At 33.2% G+C, this 24,068-nt stretch overlaps 1 protein-coding gene across 1 annotated transcript; it reads left to right on the top strand.

Moving 5' to 3' along the window:
• Positions 1–6,397: 6,397 nt before the first annotated feature.
• LOC116779723 (large neutral amino acids transporter small subunit 2) lies at positions 6,398–23,491 on the top strand. Its single transcript, XM_032674124.2, has 7 exons — positions 6,398–6,767; positions 10,920–11,218; positions 16,150–16,275; positions 17,576–17,717; positions 20,044–20,170; positions 20,792–20,992; positions 21,840–23,491. The coding sequence occupies exons 1-7, from the start codon at positions 6,625–6,627 to the stop codon at positions 22,239–22,241; spliced, it is 1,440 nt and encodes a 479-aa protein (XP_032530015.1). The 5' UTR covers positions 6,398–6,624; the 3' UTR covers positions 22,242–23,491.
• The last annotated feature ends 577 nt before the right edge of the window (positions 23,492–24,068 follow it).

The following is a 24,068-nucleotide window of genomic DNA, read 5'->3' as shown; positions in this document are numbered from 1 at the left end:
ATATTGATTAGAAATTAGAAGTCAATGGTTTCGTTTTTCCAAGCTAATTGCAATAATTAATTTATTATGAGGTGTAAGTAATTACGGAATTGTAAAGATCAAGAATAGCAGAAAATTAACCAAGTTATCTTTTAATAAAGTCTCTATATTTATAATTCTTCAAAATAATTTCTAAAAAAGGATTCCAGGCTAATAGTAGTTTGTTATTAAATATAAATTAATGTTATTTTATAACTACATTTTTTACGTAACATTACTAAGATTTGCAGCAATAATCCATTAGGATTATCTATTCAGTCATTAATAATGTATTAAACAAGGAGTCTGTATTATATTTAAAAATAAAATACGTTTTATTATTACGCAGTTGTTTCAATGTATAATAAAGAAAATATGATTTTCTATGTAATAAAATTGCATCTACTTATTAGGTACAAACAAATGTAGGTCATAATACCTCACTCGATACATTAAGATATTAAATTGGGTCGCGCTATCTTCATATATTTATAAACTATAGCATAAACAGAAAATTTATTTTTCTTTAGATGACAAATTAATATTAATAAAGTATAGATTTAATCTTATACGGAGCTAGCAATCAGAAAATATATTTTTTATTTTGGGCAACACTAATTAGCTCCTAGCTTGATTATAGAATTTAAACATAAAGTTACGAGTAACATTACCTTTAACACTAGTTTTCGATCGTTAAACTGACAGACAGTATAGTTTTTCATTCATAAATCGCCACACATGACAGTATCTTCTTCTTCTTCCTGGCAATTATCCCAGCATTAGCCAGGGTCTGCCTTCCTGCTCAAACTCCTCCACTTTGCACGGTCTTTAGCATCCGCGGTGGTAAGTCCATTGGCTCTCATATCCTGCTTCACGGTGTCCAGCCATCGCTTTCTTGGGCGTCCTGGGGGTCTTGCTCCAGGGACCGACATGTCAAGGCAGATTTTTCCGACGTAATTCTCAGGCCGGCGTGCAACGTGGCCATACCATCTCAGGCGACTCTCTTGAAGCTTATCCGCTACGTCACGAACTCCAAGACTACCTCGGATAAATGTGTTACGTATACGGTCAGCCCGCGTTACGCCACACATCCACCTCAGCATCTTCATCTCCGTGACGTGAAGCTCCTGAGTGTGCCTGGACAGTGTTGGCCAACATTCGCTTCCATATAAGAGAACCGGTCGGATTATGCTCTTGTATATTATTCCCTTGAGCTTGGTAGGTATTCTGCGATCGCAGACCACACCTGTGACCTCACGCCATTTCGCCCAAGCAGCGCTGATCCGGGCTTGGACATCGTGATCGATGCCTCCGGACTCATGCAGAATAGATCCAAGGTACCTGAACTTTTCCGACTTAACGGCTGGTTCAGGACCTATATGGATAGTGCAAGAGTCCGGGCTTCCGCAAGCCATGTACTCGGTCTTCGTCACATTTAGTTTAAGACCACCGTTCTCAAGCGTACCCTTCCAGAGGTTCACTCTTCGCTCTAGCGTCAACCTGCTCTCATCAATGAGCGCTATGTCATCGGCATACATCATCAGCCATGGAGGCTGGTCCTGGATGTTAGCCGAGACAGTGTCCAGCACTATATTGAACAAGAAGGGGCTAAGAGCCGAGCCTTGGTGAACCCCTACTGAGATCGGAAAGGGTTTTGTATCGCCAACAGCAGTCCTAACCATTGAAACGGAATCGCGGTACATGTCTCTGATGATGTCAATATAGGCCTCAGGGATCCCTTTGAATCGCAATGCCCACCAGATACATTGACGAGGCACGCAGTCAAAGGCCTTCTGCAGATCTAGGAATGCGACATGCAGAGCTCTCCTTTTTTCCCTGTATGCCTCCATCAGAGTTCTGATGGCAAAGATGGCGTCCAAGGTGCCCGATCCTGGCTGAAATCCATATTGACATTCCGAGACAGTACACTCTCGGCGGAGCCTGAGGTCGATCATACGCTCAAAGAGCTTCATGGTGTGACTCATGATCTTAACGCCCCTATAACTACCACAATCTTGAACACTGCCCCTGCCTTTGTATATAGGGGTAATGTAACTATAACGCCACTGATGTGGCATAGTCCCAGTGTTCAAGACGCGGTTAAAAAGGTCCGTCAGTATGAGCACGCCAAGAGAGCCCAATGATTTCCACGCTTCGATCGGAATATCGTCAGGTCCCACCGCTTTCCGATTCTTCATGCGTCGAAGACAATTCCGAGTTTCGTCAGGTGTTATCGGGGCAATAAGTCCAAGATTAGGAGGTATTTCGGTTGGAAGACTGCACGGGTGCTGAGTATTTAGCAACTCCTTGAAGTAGCATCTCCATCTCTCCTTCACAGAGGCATAATTACACAGCAACGTGCCTTGGGAATCTTTGACGCTAAGACATTTTGCGATATCTTGCGTCGCCTTATCCCGAGCTCGTGCCAATTTGTAAATGAGCTTCTGCCCCTCCGCAGTTTCAAGTGTATCATATAATGGTGATAACCTATCACTGCGGGCTCTGGCAACAGCCCTTTTACTGGCACGTTTCGCTGCTATGTACTCTAGTCTGTCTTCAGGAGAATTTGATTGCTGCCACTTCTTAAAGGCAGTCTTCTTTTCACGAATCACCTCCTGCACTTCGTCATTCCACCACCATGTCTCCTTGTCAATGACCCGTCCTCCCTTAGAAAGGCCTAGAACTCGTTTACCTGCTGTGATAATTGCTGACTGGGCTCGATCCCAAACTTCCTGAGCAGTTTCGGTATTAGTCGACAGATTATGACTCTCAACCTCTGCCCGAAAGCTGGTCTGCATCGTTCCATTCAGCAACCACCACCTGATGCGAGGCTTACGTTTCTCGGCCACTTTCTTTTTCGGGGTAACGACATAGTCCATGACAAGAAGTCGATGTTGGGCCGTCAGGCTTTCACCAGGAATGACTTTACAGTTAGTCACCTTGCCGATATGACACCGTCTGGTCAGCAGATAATCTATTTGGGTTGAGTGGGACCCGCTCTTATACGTGATAAGGTGCTGTGGAGTCTTTTGGAAGAACGTGTTCACGACGGCTAAGTCAGACGCAATACAGGTTCTGAGAATATTTTCTCCCTCTGCATTGCGGCGACCATAACCAAAACCACCGTGTACACGGTCAAACGTTTCCGCAGCCCTACCTACGTGGCCATTTAAGTCCCCCCCAACTATGATTACTTCAGCAGCTGGTATAGCACGTAGAACCTCTTCAAATTGCTCCCAGAATGACTCTTTTTCGGACCCGCTACATCCAGCCTGAGGAGTATAAGCACTGATCAAGTTAGTAATCACTCCCTCGATCAGTACCCGCACCCGCATCAGGCGGTCGCAGCGACGATCAACTTCAAGAAGACCATTCCGAAGCTCTTCAGATAGCACTACCGCTACACCAGCTTTACCTGAAGGCGACCCAGTGTATATCAGCCGGTAACCCTGTCCGATGTTCCGAGACTTATTGCCCTTCCAGCGAGTTTCCTGGAGGAACGCACACTGGACCCGACGTCTCATGAGTACATCTGCGAGTTCTCTGCATCGTCCGGTTAGAGAGCCAATATTCCACGTTGCAAAGCGGAGTTTCCTTTGGGGTACTAACGTCTTTAACCGTGCCCGTACTTGACACGGTAGCCCTTGCCCACTTATCGCAGGTGTAGGGCGATGTGCCTGCGCGTCGTTTATCGGCGACGCCCTAGCCGTACCCAGTCCATAAACTTTTGCAACCATAAGAGTGGCGGGAGTGGTTTTAACGGAGCGACTGCCGTCTGACCTCCAAAACCCCGTTTTACGGGTAAAACCAGGAAAGGAAAAGATAGAGAAGGGGGGAAAGAGGCTAGGAAGGGGAATGAGGGGAGGTACAGGACACCACCTTCATGGACTGAGGATAAAGGTATGAAAGTGGTGGCTCGAGGATCCGGGGTCGCGTACCCGTATGCCCAAGGCTAAATATCGGAAAAATACTTAGTAGGACACCCTCTGGACCAGCACATGACAGTATGAATGCATTAATTCTTAACCAACGAACGTTACGTCCGTGTTTCTTATTACAGTTAATTAATTAATTTATTTATTTATTTTATACCTAAATTATATATAAATTAATAAAGGAATGAAAACTTGTTTTAGTTTCTTTATGAAAACTATAAGTAAGGTTCAGCATTCATTGGATTTTAGTGAGTGACTTACAGTGACTTACAACATAACATGCATTTGAAACGTGTATTCATTTAAATAAAACTAATATTTTCGGATGCACTTCGCGTTTTTTACTTTTTTTTTTCATCTCGTCTGACCGTGATCACGGTTGCAGCAAAGTAACCGAAACGTCTGGAGTAGGTATGTAGTTTAAAATAATAAAAAACGCGTATTTCATCAGAAAAAAATTCTTATATTAAATGAGTAGGTACCCGCGAAACTTTTAAATATCATTACATTTTGAATTGGCGTCGATGATTCAATATTAATAGCACCTATATAATAAATATTGTTTAAAACTATAGAAAATATAAACAATGTAATTATTAATCTGTAGTAATGATTATATCCTAGACTTGATTTCGTATGCTAATACATTTATTTCAAAACATAGGTACATAAGTAAATTTTTATCTGATAAAACTATAGAATTTTTATGATTCGTAATGAACATAAAATCATCTAAGGCGCTCGTTTTAATATAGAGATTAGAAATGAGATAATTCAATTAAAAATGTTAATATTTTTCGTATAATAAATTGACGATATGAAAATTTATATAATTCTAATTAATTATAAAAGCAACTGATTAAATTAAAATAGTTTTAAATCTTTTTTAAACTTGATGTGATAGCTGAAAGATTTGCATGGACTCTATAAATACAACTTTATCGCGGATAATGGACAATGGGTAGAGTTTTAAGAGAGACCATACTAAAGCTTTAAGAGAGAATGTTAATCTTTTTTTTATTTTTAAAAATATATTAAAGTGTCTATAAAAATATTAGATATTTTTATATAAAAAGAAGAACTATAATTGTAAAGCCTACTATATAATATTTTAAGCAGATAACACTTTTACTAACGTGTGTGTGTTAGAATTAATTAAGATGAACATTTCTTTGTACTTTACGAAGCCTTTACTGTTAAGTAATTAATTTAAGTTAGTAAATTAATTTAGCCTTAAAAATTATGATCGTTCTAGCGATGTGTTCATAGATCCTGATGACAAAATAAAGACATACACTGATACTACCTCTGTACATCATAAAAATCAATGCCTTTGCCGATGAAAACGATGTTTCGGTTCGCTCATAGAGTTTTAGTGTTCCGCAGTCGAAGCATTGACTTGCATGAGGAAAATTTCGACCTTTCAACGTCGTCTAAAATCGTGGTAAGGCCTCGGGTAACCTTAACAGACGTATCCGCCGAGATTTTTAGGTCCGAATCTCAAGCATTGTACCAACCAGGATTACCCGCTCTTTTCAGTAATGTCTTAAAAGTTAATAAAAAAATAACAGCAAAACAATAAAGTAGCATTTTCTTTTCATTTTATATTAACAGATGTTGTTATAATGAAATACGATAAAAACATCAGCACGTGTTATTCTGGACAGATGTTGTAACAAGTGGTAAGAAGAATTTGAGAGTTTACTAGATTAGATCCTAGGAATCCCGAGCTCTACGACAGCTCTATATCATATGTATATATGGAATATGAGTTTTAAACCAATCCAATTTTGGTAAATAAACATTTAGGATTAGGATTCTTCATGTCTTGTTGATATCTAATAACGAACTTATTACGTTTTAATACTACTTTATCCTAACAACTATAGCGTAGCATCATAGGGCGTGTGGGCGCAGTCGTGCGCCGCATTTAGTTATAAATACTTAAAACGTTTTTGTAGATAAAGTACAAAATTTCAGTCAAGACATAATATTACATAAATATCAGTTTACAATTTTGTGGTTTACCTCATTATCATGATAACTATTTCCTCTATTTAGCCGACGATATATGTATGACGTCATAAAATTGTATATGGCAAAGTATAAAAATGCGCTCTATTGAATCTGACGCAATGACTTCTTTGGAATACGTCATTTAGCATACAAAACTGAAAGAACTGAACATTCTCGTATAATGAAAATATGGTATTCGAGAGTTTTTTTATGAATAAATAAAAATAGATTTTTTACTTAAAAATGTGCTGTCTTTCTAAAATTGTAACGGTCAAAAAAGAATTTTATCACCCTAAACTTTTAAGAATCCCCGGCAGTAAAGTTTGGGTAGACTACTAGCGCCATCTCGTTCTATCATAAGCGGCTAAGGCATGTTGTCTCTCTCTATTTGTATTTTGCGACGGTCACGATCATGTACTGTAATCGCATTCATAAACTCAGAAGGCACATGCGCTCAGCGACTGCTCGGCGTGTCATACGTTCATCGTGTTTCGACTCTTCCAGTCTAGTTTAGGAGATCGTAAAAATGGTAACAGAGAGTGATTCAGTCGTGGAATGAAAATCGAAAGGAGCTAACAGGTTGCTGTCCCGCGATTTTTTACCGCGTCTGTTGCCACGTGTGATTTGTTTATTGCCTGTGATTGATTTTTGAGACATGGGTGAAGAAACTCAAGCCGGCGACGGAAAAGTAACATTAAAACGTAAAATAACATTGTTCAATGGTGTCGGAATTATTATTGGGACGATTATTGGCTCTGGAATTTTTATATCGCCGACCGGTGTCTTCCGGTATACTCAGTAAGTGACTATTAATTTTCGCGCCTCCAAATTTATATTAGTGTTTAAACTAAACGTACAAACATATGATTTGTGAAACCTGTTTTTAGCACTATTTATTCGTTGACTCACTATTTACAGGGCCAGTTAAAAAATGGTCATTAAAATGCTTCAAATGTAACATGCGACTTAAATATTTTAATTTTAACATGTAGATTGTGTTTTGACTTTTCTAAAATCTTTTCCGAAATTTTGGTGAACTATATTCAGATTATCATTGGAGATTCGTAATTAATTAAATTATATATTTCATATTAATTTTTATATTATTATCCAACATTATTACTTTAGCTTTGAATATGAATTTAATGTATAACTTTTGTAAATGACACCCGGATGATCAGGTTTTCTATTTAGTTCCATTAAAAATCTTTATAATTTCACATTGTTAATGAAATTATTTTTACAATTGTACGTAAGAACATTTGTTCATGCGGAGTGAATGTTGATACGGATATGACCATGACATACATATTATACACATTTAATTGACTTTTAATACTTAACAATAAGACATATAATGTGTATATGTTTTATAGATGTAGGACAAACAAGTTTTTACCCGTATTCAAAGACGGTCGGGTAGCGGTTTGAAAAGGGAATCGTTATACATTTTTTTTTTAAAGTATTAAATCGATTTTTTATCATTTTTTCGTAGCAGTCTGTACTGTGTATATCGCAATTATATTGAATCGTGTGCAAATGGTTAGCAATAAGTATTGTTAATTTATGTTCTTATTACTATCGACGAATACGATTAAGTTACATGAGGACAAATCGATTTTATGTTTTTATAAATACATGGTAAAGATGCAGAACTGCATTTCAAAGAATTTAAAATAGTGTAAAAATTCTATGTTCATTCAAGATACCGTTTTGAAAGTATTAATGGGTTACGTTATCGGTTAGTCCCATAGTTAATAGTTATATTTATAAGTTTTTGAACTTAATCTATTTCTTGATGACGCTATTTAAATATATGTATATATAATAGGTCAGACATAACGTGTGAAGTGGTTATTTTCCATTCAATTACGACGGGAACACGTCTTCATTTGGCGAAAATATTCCCATACGCTAATAAGCATATTATTTTTAAGACGAGTTCGCCGATTACTTAAAGACATACAGTTTTCATGTGACATTCATAGACCATAGTATATATTATTAACATTGTCAATATGTGAATGAACAAACTTTCATTCTGTCGGTTGAATGGTAGAAGTAAAACCTCGTACTAGGATCCCCGGTGTCAGTTTTCATTTTCGTTCTAAATTACTACAATTAACAATAGTTTATGGCCGGTTGTCTTCAGGGGCTTTATTTATGCAAGTGTTCAAGAAATAAACAGCAAATACATATTTTAACAACATAATCTTTGCAGCTGTTTCCATTTTAAGAAGCGAGAATTTTTTATCGATGTTTAGCTTTACTCTATTGGTCTAAAAAAATATATTTTTCTACAAAACCTTATTGTCTTCTAAGCTTTAGTTAATTATAAAACAATAACGACTAAAACAATGCAACATTAGCTACACCGTACACAGCAACGTCGTACTCGTAATCGTATAAAGCAAAACGTGTTTGTAAAATTTAAGAGCAGTTTTTCTTAAAATAAATCTTTTTCTTGAAGGAGGATTCAAAAGCAAATGAATACAACACGGTTTATAATATTTTGAAACAAAGAAAAAACATCGTAAAATCAATTATAAAGCAGATGACCTTCGATTGCGTACTAACTGTGGATTCTGCCTGTACAATATAAGCAACTATACCTAACACTTGTCAAATATTTTGGACCACTAATATTTAAAGCTATAAAAAAGCATATTAATGTAATTCACATAGAAGTAAATATTTTTTTTATAGAAAATTACTCGAAAAATGAGCAGTTTAATGAAGATGGTAAAAAGTGTTTATTTTTTTATGTGTAAATAATTTGACTCTACGTGATTTATTTGATACTTAATATATCTTGTTGAAAACATGTAGTTGCTCTATAAATCAATAGGATCAAGGTTTTTTAACTCAGTTGCAATACATTTAGTTAGTTTATTATACACTATTTGTTATACAAGCTTTGCTCACAGCATCGCTGAAGTAAAGGTCCGCGTGATGTTACTACTGTATTCTTAGCAAGAGTTCTCATAGTTTCACTACACACGGAACGTTAATAGTATTTCATGCAAACATCATCGAACAGAGTCAAAGTATATGAGAAAAGAACGGTAGATCTTACTCACTTATTTTAGTAGGTTGTAGAGAAGTTTTTTGTCGTGAAAGTAACTGAACTTAGATTTAGTTGACAATAATTTAATCTCATTCTTCTACAAAATAATATCTTACATCAGTGAGAGACATTGAAATACTTCCTAATAGTATGTGTTTGCAATACACTATACTATTATCCGCACTTATTTGTATGGCCCAAATGCAAGAACAAGACGAGACTTGGCCAGTCTTGGTCTTGGTCTTACATCACTACACACCACAAAACCAGGGTCTTGGTTTTGGTATTGTACTCCCAGTCTTGGTCTTGCAGCAAGAGTCTTGCAAGTCTTGCGTTTACTTATTGGCCTGTCACTATTTATTAAACGTTACATTAGATATTAGAACAACGCAATTGTGAGCTTGAATTAACGTAGAAATGGTACAGACCAACCAAATTAATAAATGTCTAAACATTTAAAAAAAAACAACTGACACCGGTTGCGGTTTGAACCCACGACCTAAGCGATGAGATCAGATTACGCATATTGTATATCGTTACTTTTTCGTTTTTATTATTTCGATACTTCAATTAAGTGTCATATTTGTTATATTTTATGTATAATTTTTATTTACTTATTCAGACTGCGCCAATTCCTTCATCAAGGGAAACGCACTGATAGTCATTTATATTATATCAGCATTTAACGTCTTCCTACATATATTCTGAATATTTTCTTCTTCAAAATTCTAAGTACTGGTACTTTCGTTAAGTTTCGTTTGTTTTCTATGTGTTAATTTCTTGTATTATGCAGGATAAGTATATAATTTAAACTAAAGCTGTCCGGTTCATTGACTCTGGAGTTTCCTCCTGGAGTTAAGATTAAACCGTTCTTTCATATATTAGTATATTCGGGATCCTAAACAGTACATAAATCTTATTGCACGCTTATTATATTATTCGAGCCCATAAGCGTATACTCCGAACTCCTATACTTACACCCTGAAACGACACTCAGTCCTAACTGCAAGACGCAAGAGTCTCGCACGCTTGTCTTGTTCTTCCTTAATCTTGCACAGCTGACTGATGTTGGACTTGGTCTTGCTAAAATTAAGCAGTCTTGTTCTTGGTCTTGAAAAAATACGAGAATCGGACCAAAACCGATTTTGGGCAACACCAACACTTATACCGGAACAGCAGACGGACATGCACTTAAATTTATTTAATCGTCAAGAAATATTCAAAGTTACGACGTGTATATAAAGTTTTCTCATATATTTTTTACAATTCAAACATTTTTAAAACCAGTTGAAACAAACTGTTTAGACATTATCGAAAATATACTAAGAATTAATGATAAATATTTTTATTTAATTCAAAAATATAGGCAGCAAGGCCTACACTTGCAATTTAAAATCTCATATGTAGGTGTGTAAATATTATGACAGCTACCCAACACCGTACAAGGAGGTTTTGTGGTCATATTACACTGCGGTTTCATCCGTGTTCTATATAAGCGGTATTATAACGCCTCAATGAATTCGGACGAGTCTCCAACAACGTAAAATATAGTAAAGTTTCTTAAAACGTAGAATATGTAATTATTTTTCTTTAAGTATTAGCGAATTATAGATAGGTATATATATTTTTGGTAATGTTAATTTCATCAAAGTATACCGTCGGCACGTTTTTATATGTTTCACTTCATTTACATCACCCAGTTTTATTTAATTTAAATAATAAATTATTTAATTAAATACGTTATAAATTTACATTACTTTAAACTGCAGTTTATACGAAGGACCGTTTCTTCCCTACATATATAAATAGAAAATTATGGTAATAGTTATATGTATCGTACATATTTTCTGTATCAAAGTTGAGGTCTCTTTTTCCTCATCCAGGTCAGTCGGAGCCTCGCTTCTTATATGGCTGATATGTGGCCTGCTCTCGACATTAGGAGCTCTATGTTACGCAGAGTTGGGAACTTCGATATCAAGATCTGGGGGCGATTATGCCTACATCTTCACAGCGTTTGGACCTCTGCCTGCGTTCTTGAGAATGTGGATAGCGCTCCTCATCATTAGACCGACCACGCAAGCGATAGTAGCGATAACCTTCGGCCAATACGTCGTTAAACCTTTCTTCCCCGACTGCGAGCCTCCAGAAAACGCTGTGAAACTCCTAGCAGCGGTGTGTCTCTGTAAGTAATATATATAATATTTCGATTAAAACCAGCATACTGTTGACCTTTTTATTATTATTGTATAATACAACGATTTGCTATTGATAAAATTTGTGCGTATTAAGGCCAATGTCGGCAACATAGCAACGAGTACATACGTTGCAAATCAAACAGAACTAGATATCTTGTGTGCATCGACAATATTATGTGACTATTTCTTTAATTATTTTCTTTTATTTTATATAAACACATATTATAGGAAGTTTTATATTAATAATGGTTTATAATTTTGTTGGTAGTTTTCCTACAAGTGATTGCGTCCGAGGGAAATCCTAGTGACACATAATTATAAATAATAAATTTATCAAAATCAACACCCACGTATAATGAAGAAGAAAAAAAACGGAACATTTAATACATGATAATAATATATTTATTAAGTTTATCCAATTATATGTTTCAAATAAACGTTGACGTCTGACGTCACACTAGGCTAAGCCTTTCGTGATCGTGAACGAAACATCTAAACAAGAAAATAAATTCAATTAATAAAAAAAAATTATGTCAGTACTCAAAAAGAGGTTTGAAAGTTAAGTCATTTCTATCGACATCCAATGATAGAAATAATATTTTTTCTCTCTAAAGTAATGTAAGAGGATTTTTGTTTAAATAACTAAAACAATAATATTGTGTCATAATTAGTGATTAGTTATGACTGTGTCTATATCCAGCCTCCGAAGTGTTAAGGATTTCGTAAGTAAATTTTTATACATAAATGCTATAACTATGCTCATAATATATAAATATAATCGAGTGATATATGCGACTGTTTGTAAGTTTGTCTAAAATTCTTCAATATGCTAAACATTAGTTTGCATCGTTACACTACGTACGACGCGTTCCCCGTTTCTCATACAATGGTCTACGAATACTATAATGACCAACGGGCTCTTCGAGCCCGAAATAAACAGGTAGGTCTCATCGGGCCACCCACCCCTCCCGGTGACGCTGTAAAAGCCAGTAGGAGGCTAACAGCTCCAAACAAGTCGAAACATAAAAAAAAACCTATAATGACCAAAGATGACAGTGAATAACTAACAACTTACAACTGATTAAAAGCATTAAATAAAGTCCTTAATATAGACCAATTAATGTAGTAAATTTTGTGACGATAACTTTATGACCTTGGTACATACTTTCACTACACAAAGGATAGAGGTTGGTTTATTTGTATTAGAGAATGTTTGCAAATCAAAAGAAGCTCTGCTCTTTGGACATAGAGTTCAGACCTTAACGCCATCTAGATTCGTTGCTAGTTATCTTCTAATTCGAATGCATCACTGTCATTTTTCAACCTTGATCTCAATACTAAACAAATTTTTTTTAACCTAAAAAAACTATGTGGTTATGACTATGTTCGTGTTGTTCGATAAAAAGCATTATTTCTATAATAAACTCCTCACAGAGATCATTATTAATGTTAAAGATAAATTGTATGCAAACTCCTTATTAAAACCTCTTTTGACGAATAAAAAGTTTATAGCTCGAGCCGTAACTTTCTAAACAAACAGGATACTTAAGTCAATTTCAGTTGACTGTATTAGAGGATACTGTTAAGAGTATGAAATTATGGATAAGAGTAAATGAGTCTTGACGTCGTTATCTGGCGCCGGTTTGACGACGGGTTACTTGTCCACATACTATTCACGTACTTCGGATCATATGTCTTATCATAAAGAAATACATCCTGTATAACGCGATATTTAAATATGAGAATTAGTGCTATTTGTTTCATCATTATAATTAAAGCAAAGACTGAATGTTTTCAGCCTGAGCGAGAATAAACCTTTTTGATAATAATTATTGATTATATTACTGGCTGAATGGATATTAATTAATATGGAACAATGAGCTTTAGAGTTGGGAGTGAGTTAATTTATTTGTATCGGCTTTATTATGTTATTGATATACAATCGTTACAAAAATAGTTATTTTATTAAACAAATCTATATTCTTTTAACCGTACTTAAAACTTAACCGTAAAATACGTATATTCTCACACATTTCCACACACACACACAAATGTGAACGACATTTGTGATTTTTTTATTATAAATGCGGCGTTCAATAAAAAATAAATAAATAAACAAATTATGAATGCAAACAAGCGATAAGATTTTTATTACCTCAATTATGGGACAATTTACTTATATTATAAATACACACACACACTCGTGTTTTTTTTTAAATTATACTTACTTAAATATGACAAAGATTTGTTTGTATTCTGCTTTAGATTATTTACATCTAGTATTAGACTGGTTTTCTTAAAGGCATCTTTTGAAAGATCCATTTCAACAAAGAAAGAACAATATGTGTATAATTTTTATATTATCTGTGCATTAATCAATATAAAATAAAGGAAACTAATATTTTTGGGACACTACTTCGGATTATAGCAACCGGTTTGTTGAAGAGTAACCGCAACGTCGGGGGTATGTAGTTTTTTTAAATAATAAAATACGCTTCGTATAATCCGAAAATTATTAGTTTCATTTAAATGAATACTCGCGATAGTGTTAGATCTCATTAATATAAAATAATTTATTCTGTATCTAGTCTGTGTGATAAATTCGATATTTTTATTTACATCGTGATATTCTGCTACGGTAATAGATATTACTAATAAAACATTGTTTTCGTTATAAACACGAGACCTCCGGGTCGACGGGTCACTTAGCAATTTTATCAATTTTCTTGTTATTGAAATAATATAGATTAGAAGTTATAATGATAAAGATTTTTTTATTTCTATACGCATTTTTTTCATACAATTCCTCGTTACTAAATATATCTTTCATATATTTTGTTAATTAATTTAATTCATATTAAAAATAATATACGTATATTGTTCGACAGAGACTTCGATTTAATTTATATGTATATAATTTATATGTATATAATTTATAAAGAAACTAAGATAAAATATTTTTTTTGTATTTAAATGTATAATGTTTTTATACTTTTTTAATGTCAAATATTTTCATTAACGTGATTAGATCCTACCACAAGTTTGCACCATACAAAGCGATTCACGTTTCTCAATCAATGATCTACGTACTTTCTTTAATACAATAACAATAAAGTAGTTACAATAACGCAGCATGGCGAATGGCGACAGAAACTAGCAGTAAGCATAAATAGTTTTACACGCATCGCGGAAAAGTAATGGTTGTATTTCAATGAAAAATTTCAGATTTTCTTTTCTAACACTACGTGTTGAGTAAAGATTATACTATATTATATCTGCCTACAATATAATGTTATTCAATATTAAAGAAACAAAGATATTTAACATAATTAAATATTCAGTTAAACGTGTTGTCTCCTGAATATAGGAAAAATTTAGTAATAGGTACATCAGAAATGCAAGCGAAGTCACGAGTATTAGCTACCTTAATAAATATTTCTTTTCCATCTTTACAGATAGCGAAGTATTAAAATGATTTTTTGGGCAATACGTTTGATATAATCTTTCGTATAAAAAATAGTGAAGTTATGAATTTAACAAAAGTATTGAAAGGAAAGAATTTGCTTTATTTATTTAAGAAAAAAAATATATAATTCGGTTCGAGTTGACGTCAGAATAACAAAAAACATAGTTCATTTGTGTTATCATTTTTTTTTGTTGTCAAAAAGCAGATAACACGAGTCCACATCATTAAGGCTTCATTGACAATTGAAATAGCTTTTTGTTACACTTCACAATACTTTAACTTCTACTGTTACGTATCTACGTAATTATATATTTATATGTAAAATTAAAACAACAAATATTAATCTCGTGAAACGTAGTTTTAGCTGTACGTATTGTATCTTAGTAATGAATACAATCTTAGCCAGCGGAGACCCTTTTAGGAAATGTCCACTTAACCTCATAACAGATCGAAGGGAAGATAGCTATATAGCATATGCTTATCATAAGTTTTTTGCCATACATACATACGAATCGTTTCCCGTCAATACTGAATAATACAAGTTAACGTTTAAACCATAGTGATCGAGGATTTATGAATAAAAACCTTCTAACGCTGGGTGTGACGATAGGCACTTGTCATTTTATTATTCGATCTTATATATACAGTCTCTTATATATTTCGTATAATATAATATATAACACATTAAAGTATATATAAAAACTATAGATTAAATGAGAGTAAAAACTCGTTTGATTAGTAATAATGTCTCGATGCAATCAAATAGCGTTATTGCAAGAGATAATTATGGAAATTTCAACTAATGATTAGAAAGTAGGATATGACTCGCCTTACAAACTATTCGTAATATTAAATAATTAATAATATATTCCTTGCCGATATGTGATTGGCTGAAGCGACAGAACTCTCGTATAATTATGCAGGGAAAACTATTTCCTTGTAGCCTTTACTGTCTTAAATATTATAGAGGTTGTATAACGAAATTCTTACATCAATCAAGGAGCATTTTCAGGTGCATCATTTTTCATTCATAATATCCAAATGACAATTATATCATTTCACAGCCTGTACTTAACTTGTTTACGACAGTTTGACGCTTCTTTTTTAAAGCTAAGGCTTCATTCGCATTCTAATCCTGCAATAATTTGACAATGTCAACCTTTTTATTTGTTGGAAATTATTGGCGGTAATGCTTTAATTTACGAAATGTTTCATAACGCTCTTATATGTATCTGACTTTGACACAGCTTGTATACCTCCCCACCACGAGTAAAGGTTGGATAAAAATTCCTCGAATATAATGACGTCATAAGTATTATGATCCCCAAACTAAAATGACCTCTCGTATCTAATAAAATCAACGATAAATTCGGTATATATTATACCATTTCATGGATGAAGGAGATCTAATTAGTTTGGGTATGTTTTTACGTTATATTCACTTCTCACCAGGTATACTGACAGCCATAAACTGCATCAGCGTCAGATGGACAATGCGTATTCAAGACGTGTTCACTTCATCCAAACTACTGGCGCTGGTCGTTATCATAATATCCGGGATCTATTACATAGCGAGCGGTGAGTAATGTCATTTTATTAACTTATACTCTACTTACAAATTATTATTCTATATCATGTAAAAACAAAAAAAAAATAGTACCCAATTAACCTCTTTGTATTCAAACTTCTAAGCGTAGGTAAATTATATCAATCGGAAACATTGAAGTTAGGTTAATATTTTCTTAAAATTTCCTTCACATATATATGCGACTATAAAACTTGTGTTATCTTTGCGATCTGCTTAATAAATAAATGTACGATATCTTTACAAATTAATAGTAGAATTATCAGTGTTAACGTTTGTTACATCATATAGTCCAATAAACACGTCATCCTAAGACCTAAAAGTGATTATCAGAACGTTATCTCAAATCGATAACCGCCGATCTGTACCTATATTGGCCTATTTACGTCGATTTCAAACGAACCTAATAGCTCCTATCCTAATGGACAATCCATTAACGAGCAATTCAAGATCTCAGCACACTAAACGGCTAACGCTATCATTACCACAAGACACAAGTTACATCGGAACTGCGTACGGAAAGTTTGCAGTTTCCAATGAATAGTATTAATCTAAATATTGTATGAAAAACTAAGCATATAGTTGTCTGATGTCTTTGAGTGTATTAATTAATCTCCTTTGAATATTATAAAGATTACATACAGCCGTTTCAGAAAATTATGTATTTTTGTATAGTAATTATAAACAAATAGGAATACATGAAAAATACTATCAATGCGTTCCAAACAATTACATTGTTATAAAATTCATTATCACTATGGAGTTTCAATCGCTATTGTTTGAGTATTGACGGTTGCGTCGTGGGAGTTAGGATAAATGTGAGAATTACATCCGCTTACCATGAGTTTGAATCGTCAACGTATACACTGACAGTTTATAGTATTTCATTCATATCTACGCACATGATAGTATAGTTAGTATATGAATGAAAAAGTGTACGTTTTCTGTCTTAAGTTTCATGATATTTACTCTGTCTTGGTCTTCAGAGCGTTGTTTGTTATTTAACCTAATGCTAATCGTTTTGAAGTCGTTTCATTGTGTAAATGGCGACAAAAATTTAGTCCAGGTTGTTTGGAAGTTCAATGACCTAGTGCGATATTACAATTTTTGAAAGGATGTAACGTAATAAATTAATACATGGTAAGAACGAAGGATTATTCTGTACAAATATTTTTATTTATCTAAAAATTTTAACAATTATTCTTTGTATTTATTAATATTAAATTAACTCGGTTAAAATAAAAGTATAATACGTAATGACCAATCTACAATATTAATAACGTTTCAATACAGGACATACAGAAAATTTTGAAAGGGCATTTGACGGTGAGTACAGCGCTGGTGACATTGCCTTGGCGTTCTACTCTGGTCTGTTCGCTTTCGGTGGATGGAATTATCTCAATTTCGTCACAGAGGAACTCCAAGATCCTTACAAGTAAGTAACATTGCTTGAATATTTAAAAAAAGAATATATGTCAGTTGCGAGCCGTCAAGGTCAACGTCAAATATGACATTGACAGTACATTACTGACACATGACAGTAGGTAGCTGACATTACACAATAAGTAAGGTCCAAGAAGTTTGTTCTAAGTTTTTCTATTATATAAAAATATATAATAACGTATAAAGTTAGGAAGTAAAGAGATTCTTTGATAGGGATAGTTAGATGGAATCACGAACGTTCGTGACAAAAGAGATCAAAATTTTCTCGTCTTTGCTTCGGTAGTTTATATTTAATAGCAGATATTCTTAATATAAGTTTGCTGTAACTGCATACGAAGCGTTTCGCGTTTCTATTTTCATACCCTATGATAACACTATTCTTTATATATTAAAAACTGTTAACCCTCTGTGTACTGTGACTATATAACCTCGGCTTCCGAAAGGAAGTAAATGATTCACTTATGTAAACGAATCAATCAAGTTATTCTATTTTAAAGGAATTCTCTACAATTTTATGCTAATCTAATCTAGCTCCTGCATTTTAAATTAATACATATACATACACACAGACACATAGACACACACGCACGCACGCACGCACGCACGTGCACACACACACACACGTACACACACATATATATATCTTTTGATTTTACTTTGTATGTAATACATTCACTATGTGTTATCTTTGTATGCGTGTAGTTTATGTTGCGAACGCACGATGACATCGGCGTTTGATAATGTTACCGATAAAACGGTAAATTGTTAAAATTCCCAGTTATTAATTATGATTGATATTCAATCGTTTTTTTTAAATTATAATTGCACACGTTCATATCCTGCAATTCTAATCGTGAGGTAAGGCTTTTCGTGAAACTTTAGAGTTATGTAAATAAACCTTAACGATCGCAATAGGATATACACAATTTTTCCCGGAATACCTTATAATTGTTATTTTCTTTTATTTTAATATATTTTTTTACTTCATCCATTTCCATCAAAGCATCATTCCCAAGATTCAACTGGTATAAATAAATGTATAGCAGTAGACGCCTTAATTCAGTTAAAAGCCTCTTGAGAGTTCCTCAAACAGTCCTTTGTCGTGAGTTAAATGGAGCAGACATTTCAAATAAGTCTCGAGATATATCCTGGGACTGAGAATTGATCGTTTCTCTATAGGTTTAATAAAATGGATATTAAACTTACATTATAATATACATTTGTAATAATGATCAAGTCATGTGTAATTCTCGGTTGTATGATTTTAATTAAGGCTAGAACAAGTTTAATTAAAGTTCATACTATGCCGGTATATTTCTTTATATAAATAAAATAAAATTATCGTATTTACGATAATTGTTAGCGTCAAGTTGACTGTATGTTAAAGATATATTTTTTGTGTATTATCCAAGTAGATTTCATATATAACAAACAAATATTATAATTCGTGGAATTTACTTTGGTAATTATGAAAAACGTTGCACTGTCGGTTTTACGTCTAATAGAAGCTCGCACTAGGGGTCAATTTAATAGAATGTCTTACATCACTGTGGGTGTGAGATATATTAGTTTTCTCAGGATCTCCGCTTTTATCGCATTATTATTTATGAGAGTACGTTTTAGTTGTTGGTGAAATGAATAAGAACCGTGATACCGTTAATGATATTCGTATTTCTTATAAGAAATGACATATATAAATAGTAACTACGGCCTCCGCTTTTTTTGGAATATATATTAATAAAAGATTAAATAAACTATTCGTAATAAAAGTGGTCTAAAGTACCTACTCCTATTATCAGCTGTCAATCAGTAAAAGTCACATCAAAATCGGTCCAGCGTCTGACATTAGTCGAATATTAGTGGAGCAAAAGCAATAAATGAAAACAGCATTAATCACGCAGTTTAAAATAAACGTACTGAATTTCAAAACAATTGAATTTATTATATTTTTCTAACCTGCTTCTAATTTACTGTTGGCATCTAAGTTGTTATAGAAGTATTGGTTTTTTGAGAAACGTCTTCTCTAGCGTATGATGTGTGGATTAGAGTGCGTTTTGTTACACAGACACGCGCGCACACACACACACACATACAAGCACACACACACATACAAGCACACACACACATACAAGCACACACACACACATACAAGCACACACACACACATACAAGCACACACACACACATACAAGCACACACACACACACATACAGAATTCAAGACCAAAAAATACCGTAGAAGTCATACAATGGAATGACCAGATGAAATATCCCATTGAATATGTGAGGCTGGTTTTGATGAGTGCTCTGGTATTTCAGGAATCTCCCGCGAGCTATATGGATAGCCATGCCAATGGTGACCACTATTTACGTTATGGCCAACTTGGCATACTTCGCCGTCGTCACCAAGACGCAATGGCTGGACCCGAAAGCTGTTGTTGCAGCGGTAATTTGATTATTATAATTTTTTTTATACTTATATTAATATTTTTTTTTATTAGCTCTATGTGTATATATTTTAAAGTAACGCCGAGATGATTATTGTCTAAATTAAACTGATATGAATGATAACATTTAAATATTTATTAAAATATACGAATGGGAAGTTAATTTGCGATTGATTGATTATCGGATTTTTTGTAGAAGTTATAATATAAGTTAATATATACATTCTACATTTCAATCGCAGTATCGAGAGATTAATTACTAAATTGATAATAAATACATACGAATAATAATAATAACTAATAATTTTAATATAATATATATTTTTTTTTTTAATTATAACAGTATGTTTCAGCTAATTTACATTAATGTGATTTTAACACGAATGTTTAATTATTCAATTTTTTAAAGAACTTAACTAACGGGTAGGAATTAATTATTCATAAAACGTAAATTATTCAGCAAATCTGATAAAACCAACACATAAATATATTTACCATTCATTCAAAATATACAGCAGAAATAATATAATGAAACCTCCTTTATAACGAATATAGAGCAACATAAAGCAACGATCAATACTATACAGCCAAACTAATGTAATAAAACCTCTTTACACCAGATCTTTGGGGACCAGCTGTTCGGTAGCTGGAGCTGGTTGATTCCCGTGTTCGTGGCGTTATCAACATTCGGTGGAGTGAACGGGGTGCTGTTCACGTCAGCGAGGCTGTTCGCCACTGGGGCCCAGGAGGGTCACATGCCTGGCTTCTTCACGCTGTTCCACGTCGAGAAACAAACTCCCATACCATCACTTATACTGACAGTGTGTATTAAAACTTATATATTAATTAAAAACATTACTTATTATCTACTTTTAGACACCTAGAGTTCTTAAGTATGTTTTTTTAAATAGTTAATGGTTCCATATATCAATTCAGTATTTGTGATGATATTATAATAGTTTTGTATTTGTATATGTTATTAAAAATCGTTGGTAAATAAATAAATAATAATCAATAGTAAAAAAAAACCAACGGATCAACAATTCTGAAGATTTCTCGGAACAATCGGGGAGACAAACATATAAACATTCAAGTCTTACTCGCATAAAAACCTCTTATAAAGAGAGATTAAAAAAATCACTATAAAAAAACTAACAATTTCATATCATGTATTTGATGTAAGAAATTTATAATTATTTCTTAATATTCAAATTATATTACTGCTTAGAAAATATATGAAAAAAAAATAAAGTGAGAAAAATTAGTAGGAGATTGTAATGAGTATGGTACATTTCCATCGCTGTGTCCACGAGACTAAGAATTTGAACCAACTATAGACAGTTGTAGAACGTTGCAGATAACAAGCAACAAGGGTTTTTTGTATTGAATATGACAGTATAGTTTTATTATCAGTGGGTTCCACACAAAAGAATTCATTAAGTTACATCTTATATAATACAATGCATTTAATGTAGCATTTATTAATGTGTTTTGTATATTGTATTATAGCATAGTATATATACATATATATAAATCTAGTGGTAAAAATGTGTTCTGTATATACAAACATAAATATTTTATAACACTACAGATGTCTCAGTTTGGATTTATTAAAATCAATAAAAAAAAAATTGTCTATGACACTAACATGCTTTATATCATTTCCAGTGTTTCTTCTCACTTCTCATGTTGACCACCAGCAACGTCATCGAGCTCATAAACTATTACTCACAAACCCTGTGGCTGTCCGTGGGTGCGTCAGTCGTGGGCATGTTGTGGCTGCGGCGGACCAAACCTGAAATGTCCAGACCGATCAGGGTCAACATCGTCATACCATACCTGTTCCTCGTAGCTATCGGCTGTTTAGTCATAATTCCCGCCATAACTCAACCTAAAGACACTGCCATCGGTATTGCCATACTCCTGTCGGGGATACCAGTTTATTATCTATGCGTCAAATGGCAGAATAAACCTCAATGCTACAATACGGCTTCCGGCTGCATACTGAGATTCCTTCAGAAGTTATGTTCCTGCGCTTATGTGGATTCATCAGAAAAAATAGCGAATTGATGATCTGATTAGCTAAATAATTTATTAAGGACCAATATACCACAGTGTAATGAGGAATATTTATTGTATTTAATATATTAAATACGCTATGGTTTCTGAACTTTCTAGACAATTTTATATACCTGAATATTCTAGGTACTACTATATTATCTTAATTATAGACAAATCTTTAATCATGTATTGACTTTTAACTGCCAAGATATACGTATACTGTACGATTTTTTTTTATAAATAATTTAAGTAAGCAAAATCAAAGTGTATACAACCTGAATCATGTGTAAATATCCATTTTATTTTAAAACGATTTCAATAAAAACAGCAAAGTATGTACGGGTATTGGCACATCGAATTGTGTTACACAACTTTTTTTTCTATATAAAATAGTTAAATTTTATTTTATAATAATATATACATTTTATTTTACGTATCCAGATGATTCTCTCTATAGAACGACGATAAATATATATTTTTTATTTATTTTGGGGCAACATTTTCGATTTATATCTGAGCAACTTGGCCACTAATAAAACGAGTGAGAGTGAGTACATTTACGTACACAAACGCACGAAGTTATCAATTTCAATCAAGATATCACAAGCTAAATCATATATTTTTATGTTGTATTATAATTTATACGCTACACATTTTTTATTTACTTTTAAACATTATTTGAAAGAAGAGGATGATTTATAATACGATTAAAATAAGTTTTACCCTCATTTGCCTCCAAAAAATCATTCATTAAATATTTGATATTAAAATTTTTCTTCATAGAACAAAATAACCAAACCTCTGAAGCGTTAAAGTATTAAATATATTGTACTGCAAAACAGCATCAAGCGCTTCGTAATAGATTTGGGTAATTCGTCCAACAAATCAAAACGTTGTCATTGGCAAAATATTCCACGATTCCAATGCGAACGAAGCCATAGATTATAAATATATATAAGGGTAAAATGAAGTGATTTCAACTGTCACAATGTCGCTTGCATCTGACAAAAAGTGCAAAAATCACGAATGTAGTCAAAATATAAATATTTTAATAACCGAAATATAATGTTATCTTTTTATTGGTAACAATATTTATTATTATAATGTTATTGACATATGTACTGCTTTGAATATATATAACTAGATGTTTACACTATACATTATACTTATTGTATAGACAATATTCTTTCTTATATAAAAGCTAAATGCTTTTAAAAGCTCGTGATAAAAAATGTCACTCAAATATAACTATCACTACAGTTTTGTATTTTCATTTGTATGTATATATATATCACAAATTCCTTATTAAATAAACAATCGTTTAGGAGTCTGAATGCTATGCTATGATCAATAACTATTTACTAAAGTATCACTTTTATTGACTACCTATGCTGCTGCAAAATAATTTATAGAATATTTTGCCTACTGCAACTCCGGCACCTACTTTTGCTATTAAATTTTTTATTAAATTGCAACGAGATTCTTTTAGAATGGATCTGTGTAAACAAATATTAAACTGAATTTTCCTATTATTTAAGAGAAGAGCTGAGATTTCAGTAAATCATAAAAACATTAATTTTACTCAGATTCAAACAAACAGTTTTTGCTCTTTCTGTATTCTCAATTTTAAAATTAAAAATAAATACGCATAACCAAGTGCCGTAATGTGGTATTGATATCATGTAACAAAATATGAAATGATAAAATCGTGAAAAAAGACAAATAATAATGCTTAAAATTATAAACGCATAGTTCTCAAAGGCCAAAAACTTTTTAAGAGATAACGTTTTGTATAAAATCCATATATGAAGTAAATTGAATGGAGATATCTAATGT

Source organism: Danaus plexippus, chromosome 2 (assembly GCF_018135715.1).
Source record: "Danaus plexippus chromosome 2, MEX_DaPlex, whole genome shotgun sequence".
NCBI classification, from domain to species: domain Eukaryota; kingdom Metazoa; phylum Arthropoda; class Insecta; order Lepidoptera; family Nymphalidae; genus Danaus; species Danaus plexippus.
This window is presented reverse-complemented; position numbering and strand designations above follow the sequence as displayed.

Excerpts from the sequence above, each read along its gene's own strand:
- LOC116779723 (XM_032674124.2), top strand. The coding sequence starts at position 6,625 with ATGGGTGAAGAAACTCAAGCCGGCGACGGAAAAGTAACATTAAAACGT. Across the intron at positions 17,718-20,043 it reads GAACTCCAAGATCCTTACAA|GAATCTCCCGCGAGCTATAT; the intron begins GTAAGTAACATT and ends CTGGTATTTCAG. Across the intron at positions 20,171-20,791 it reads CGAAAGCTGTTGTTGCAGCG|ATCTTTGGGGACCAGCTGTT; the intron begins GTAATTTGATTA and ends TCTTTACACCAG.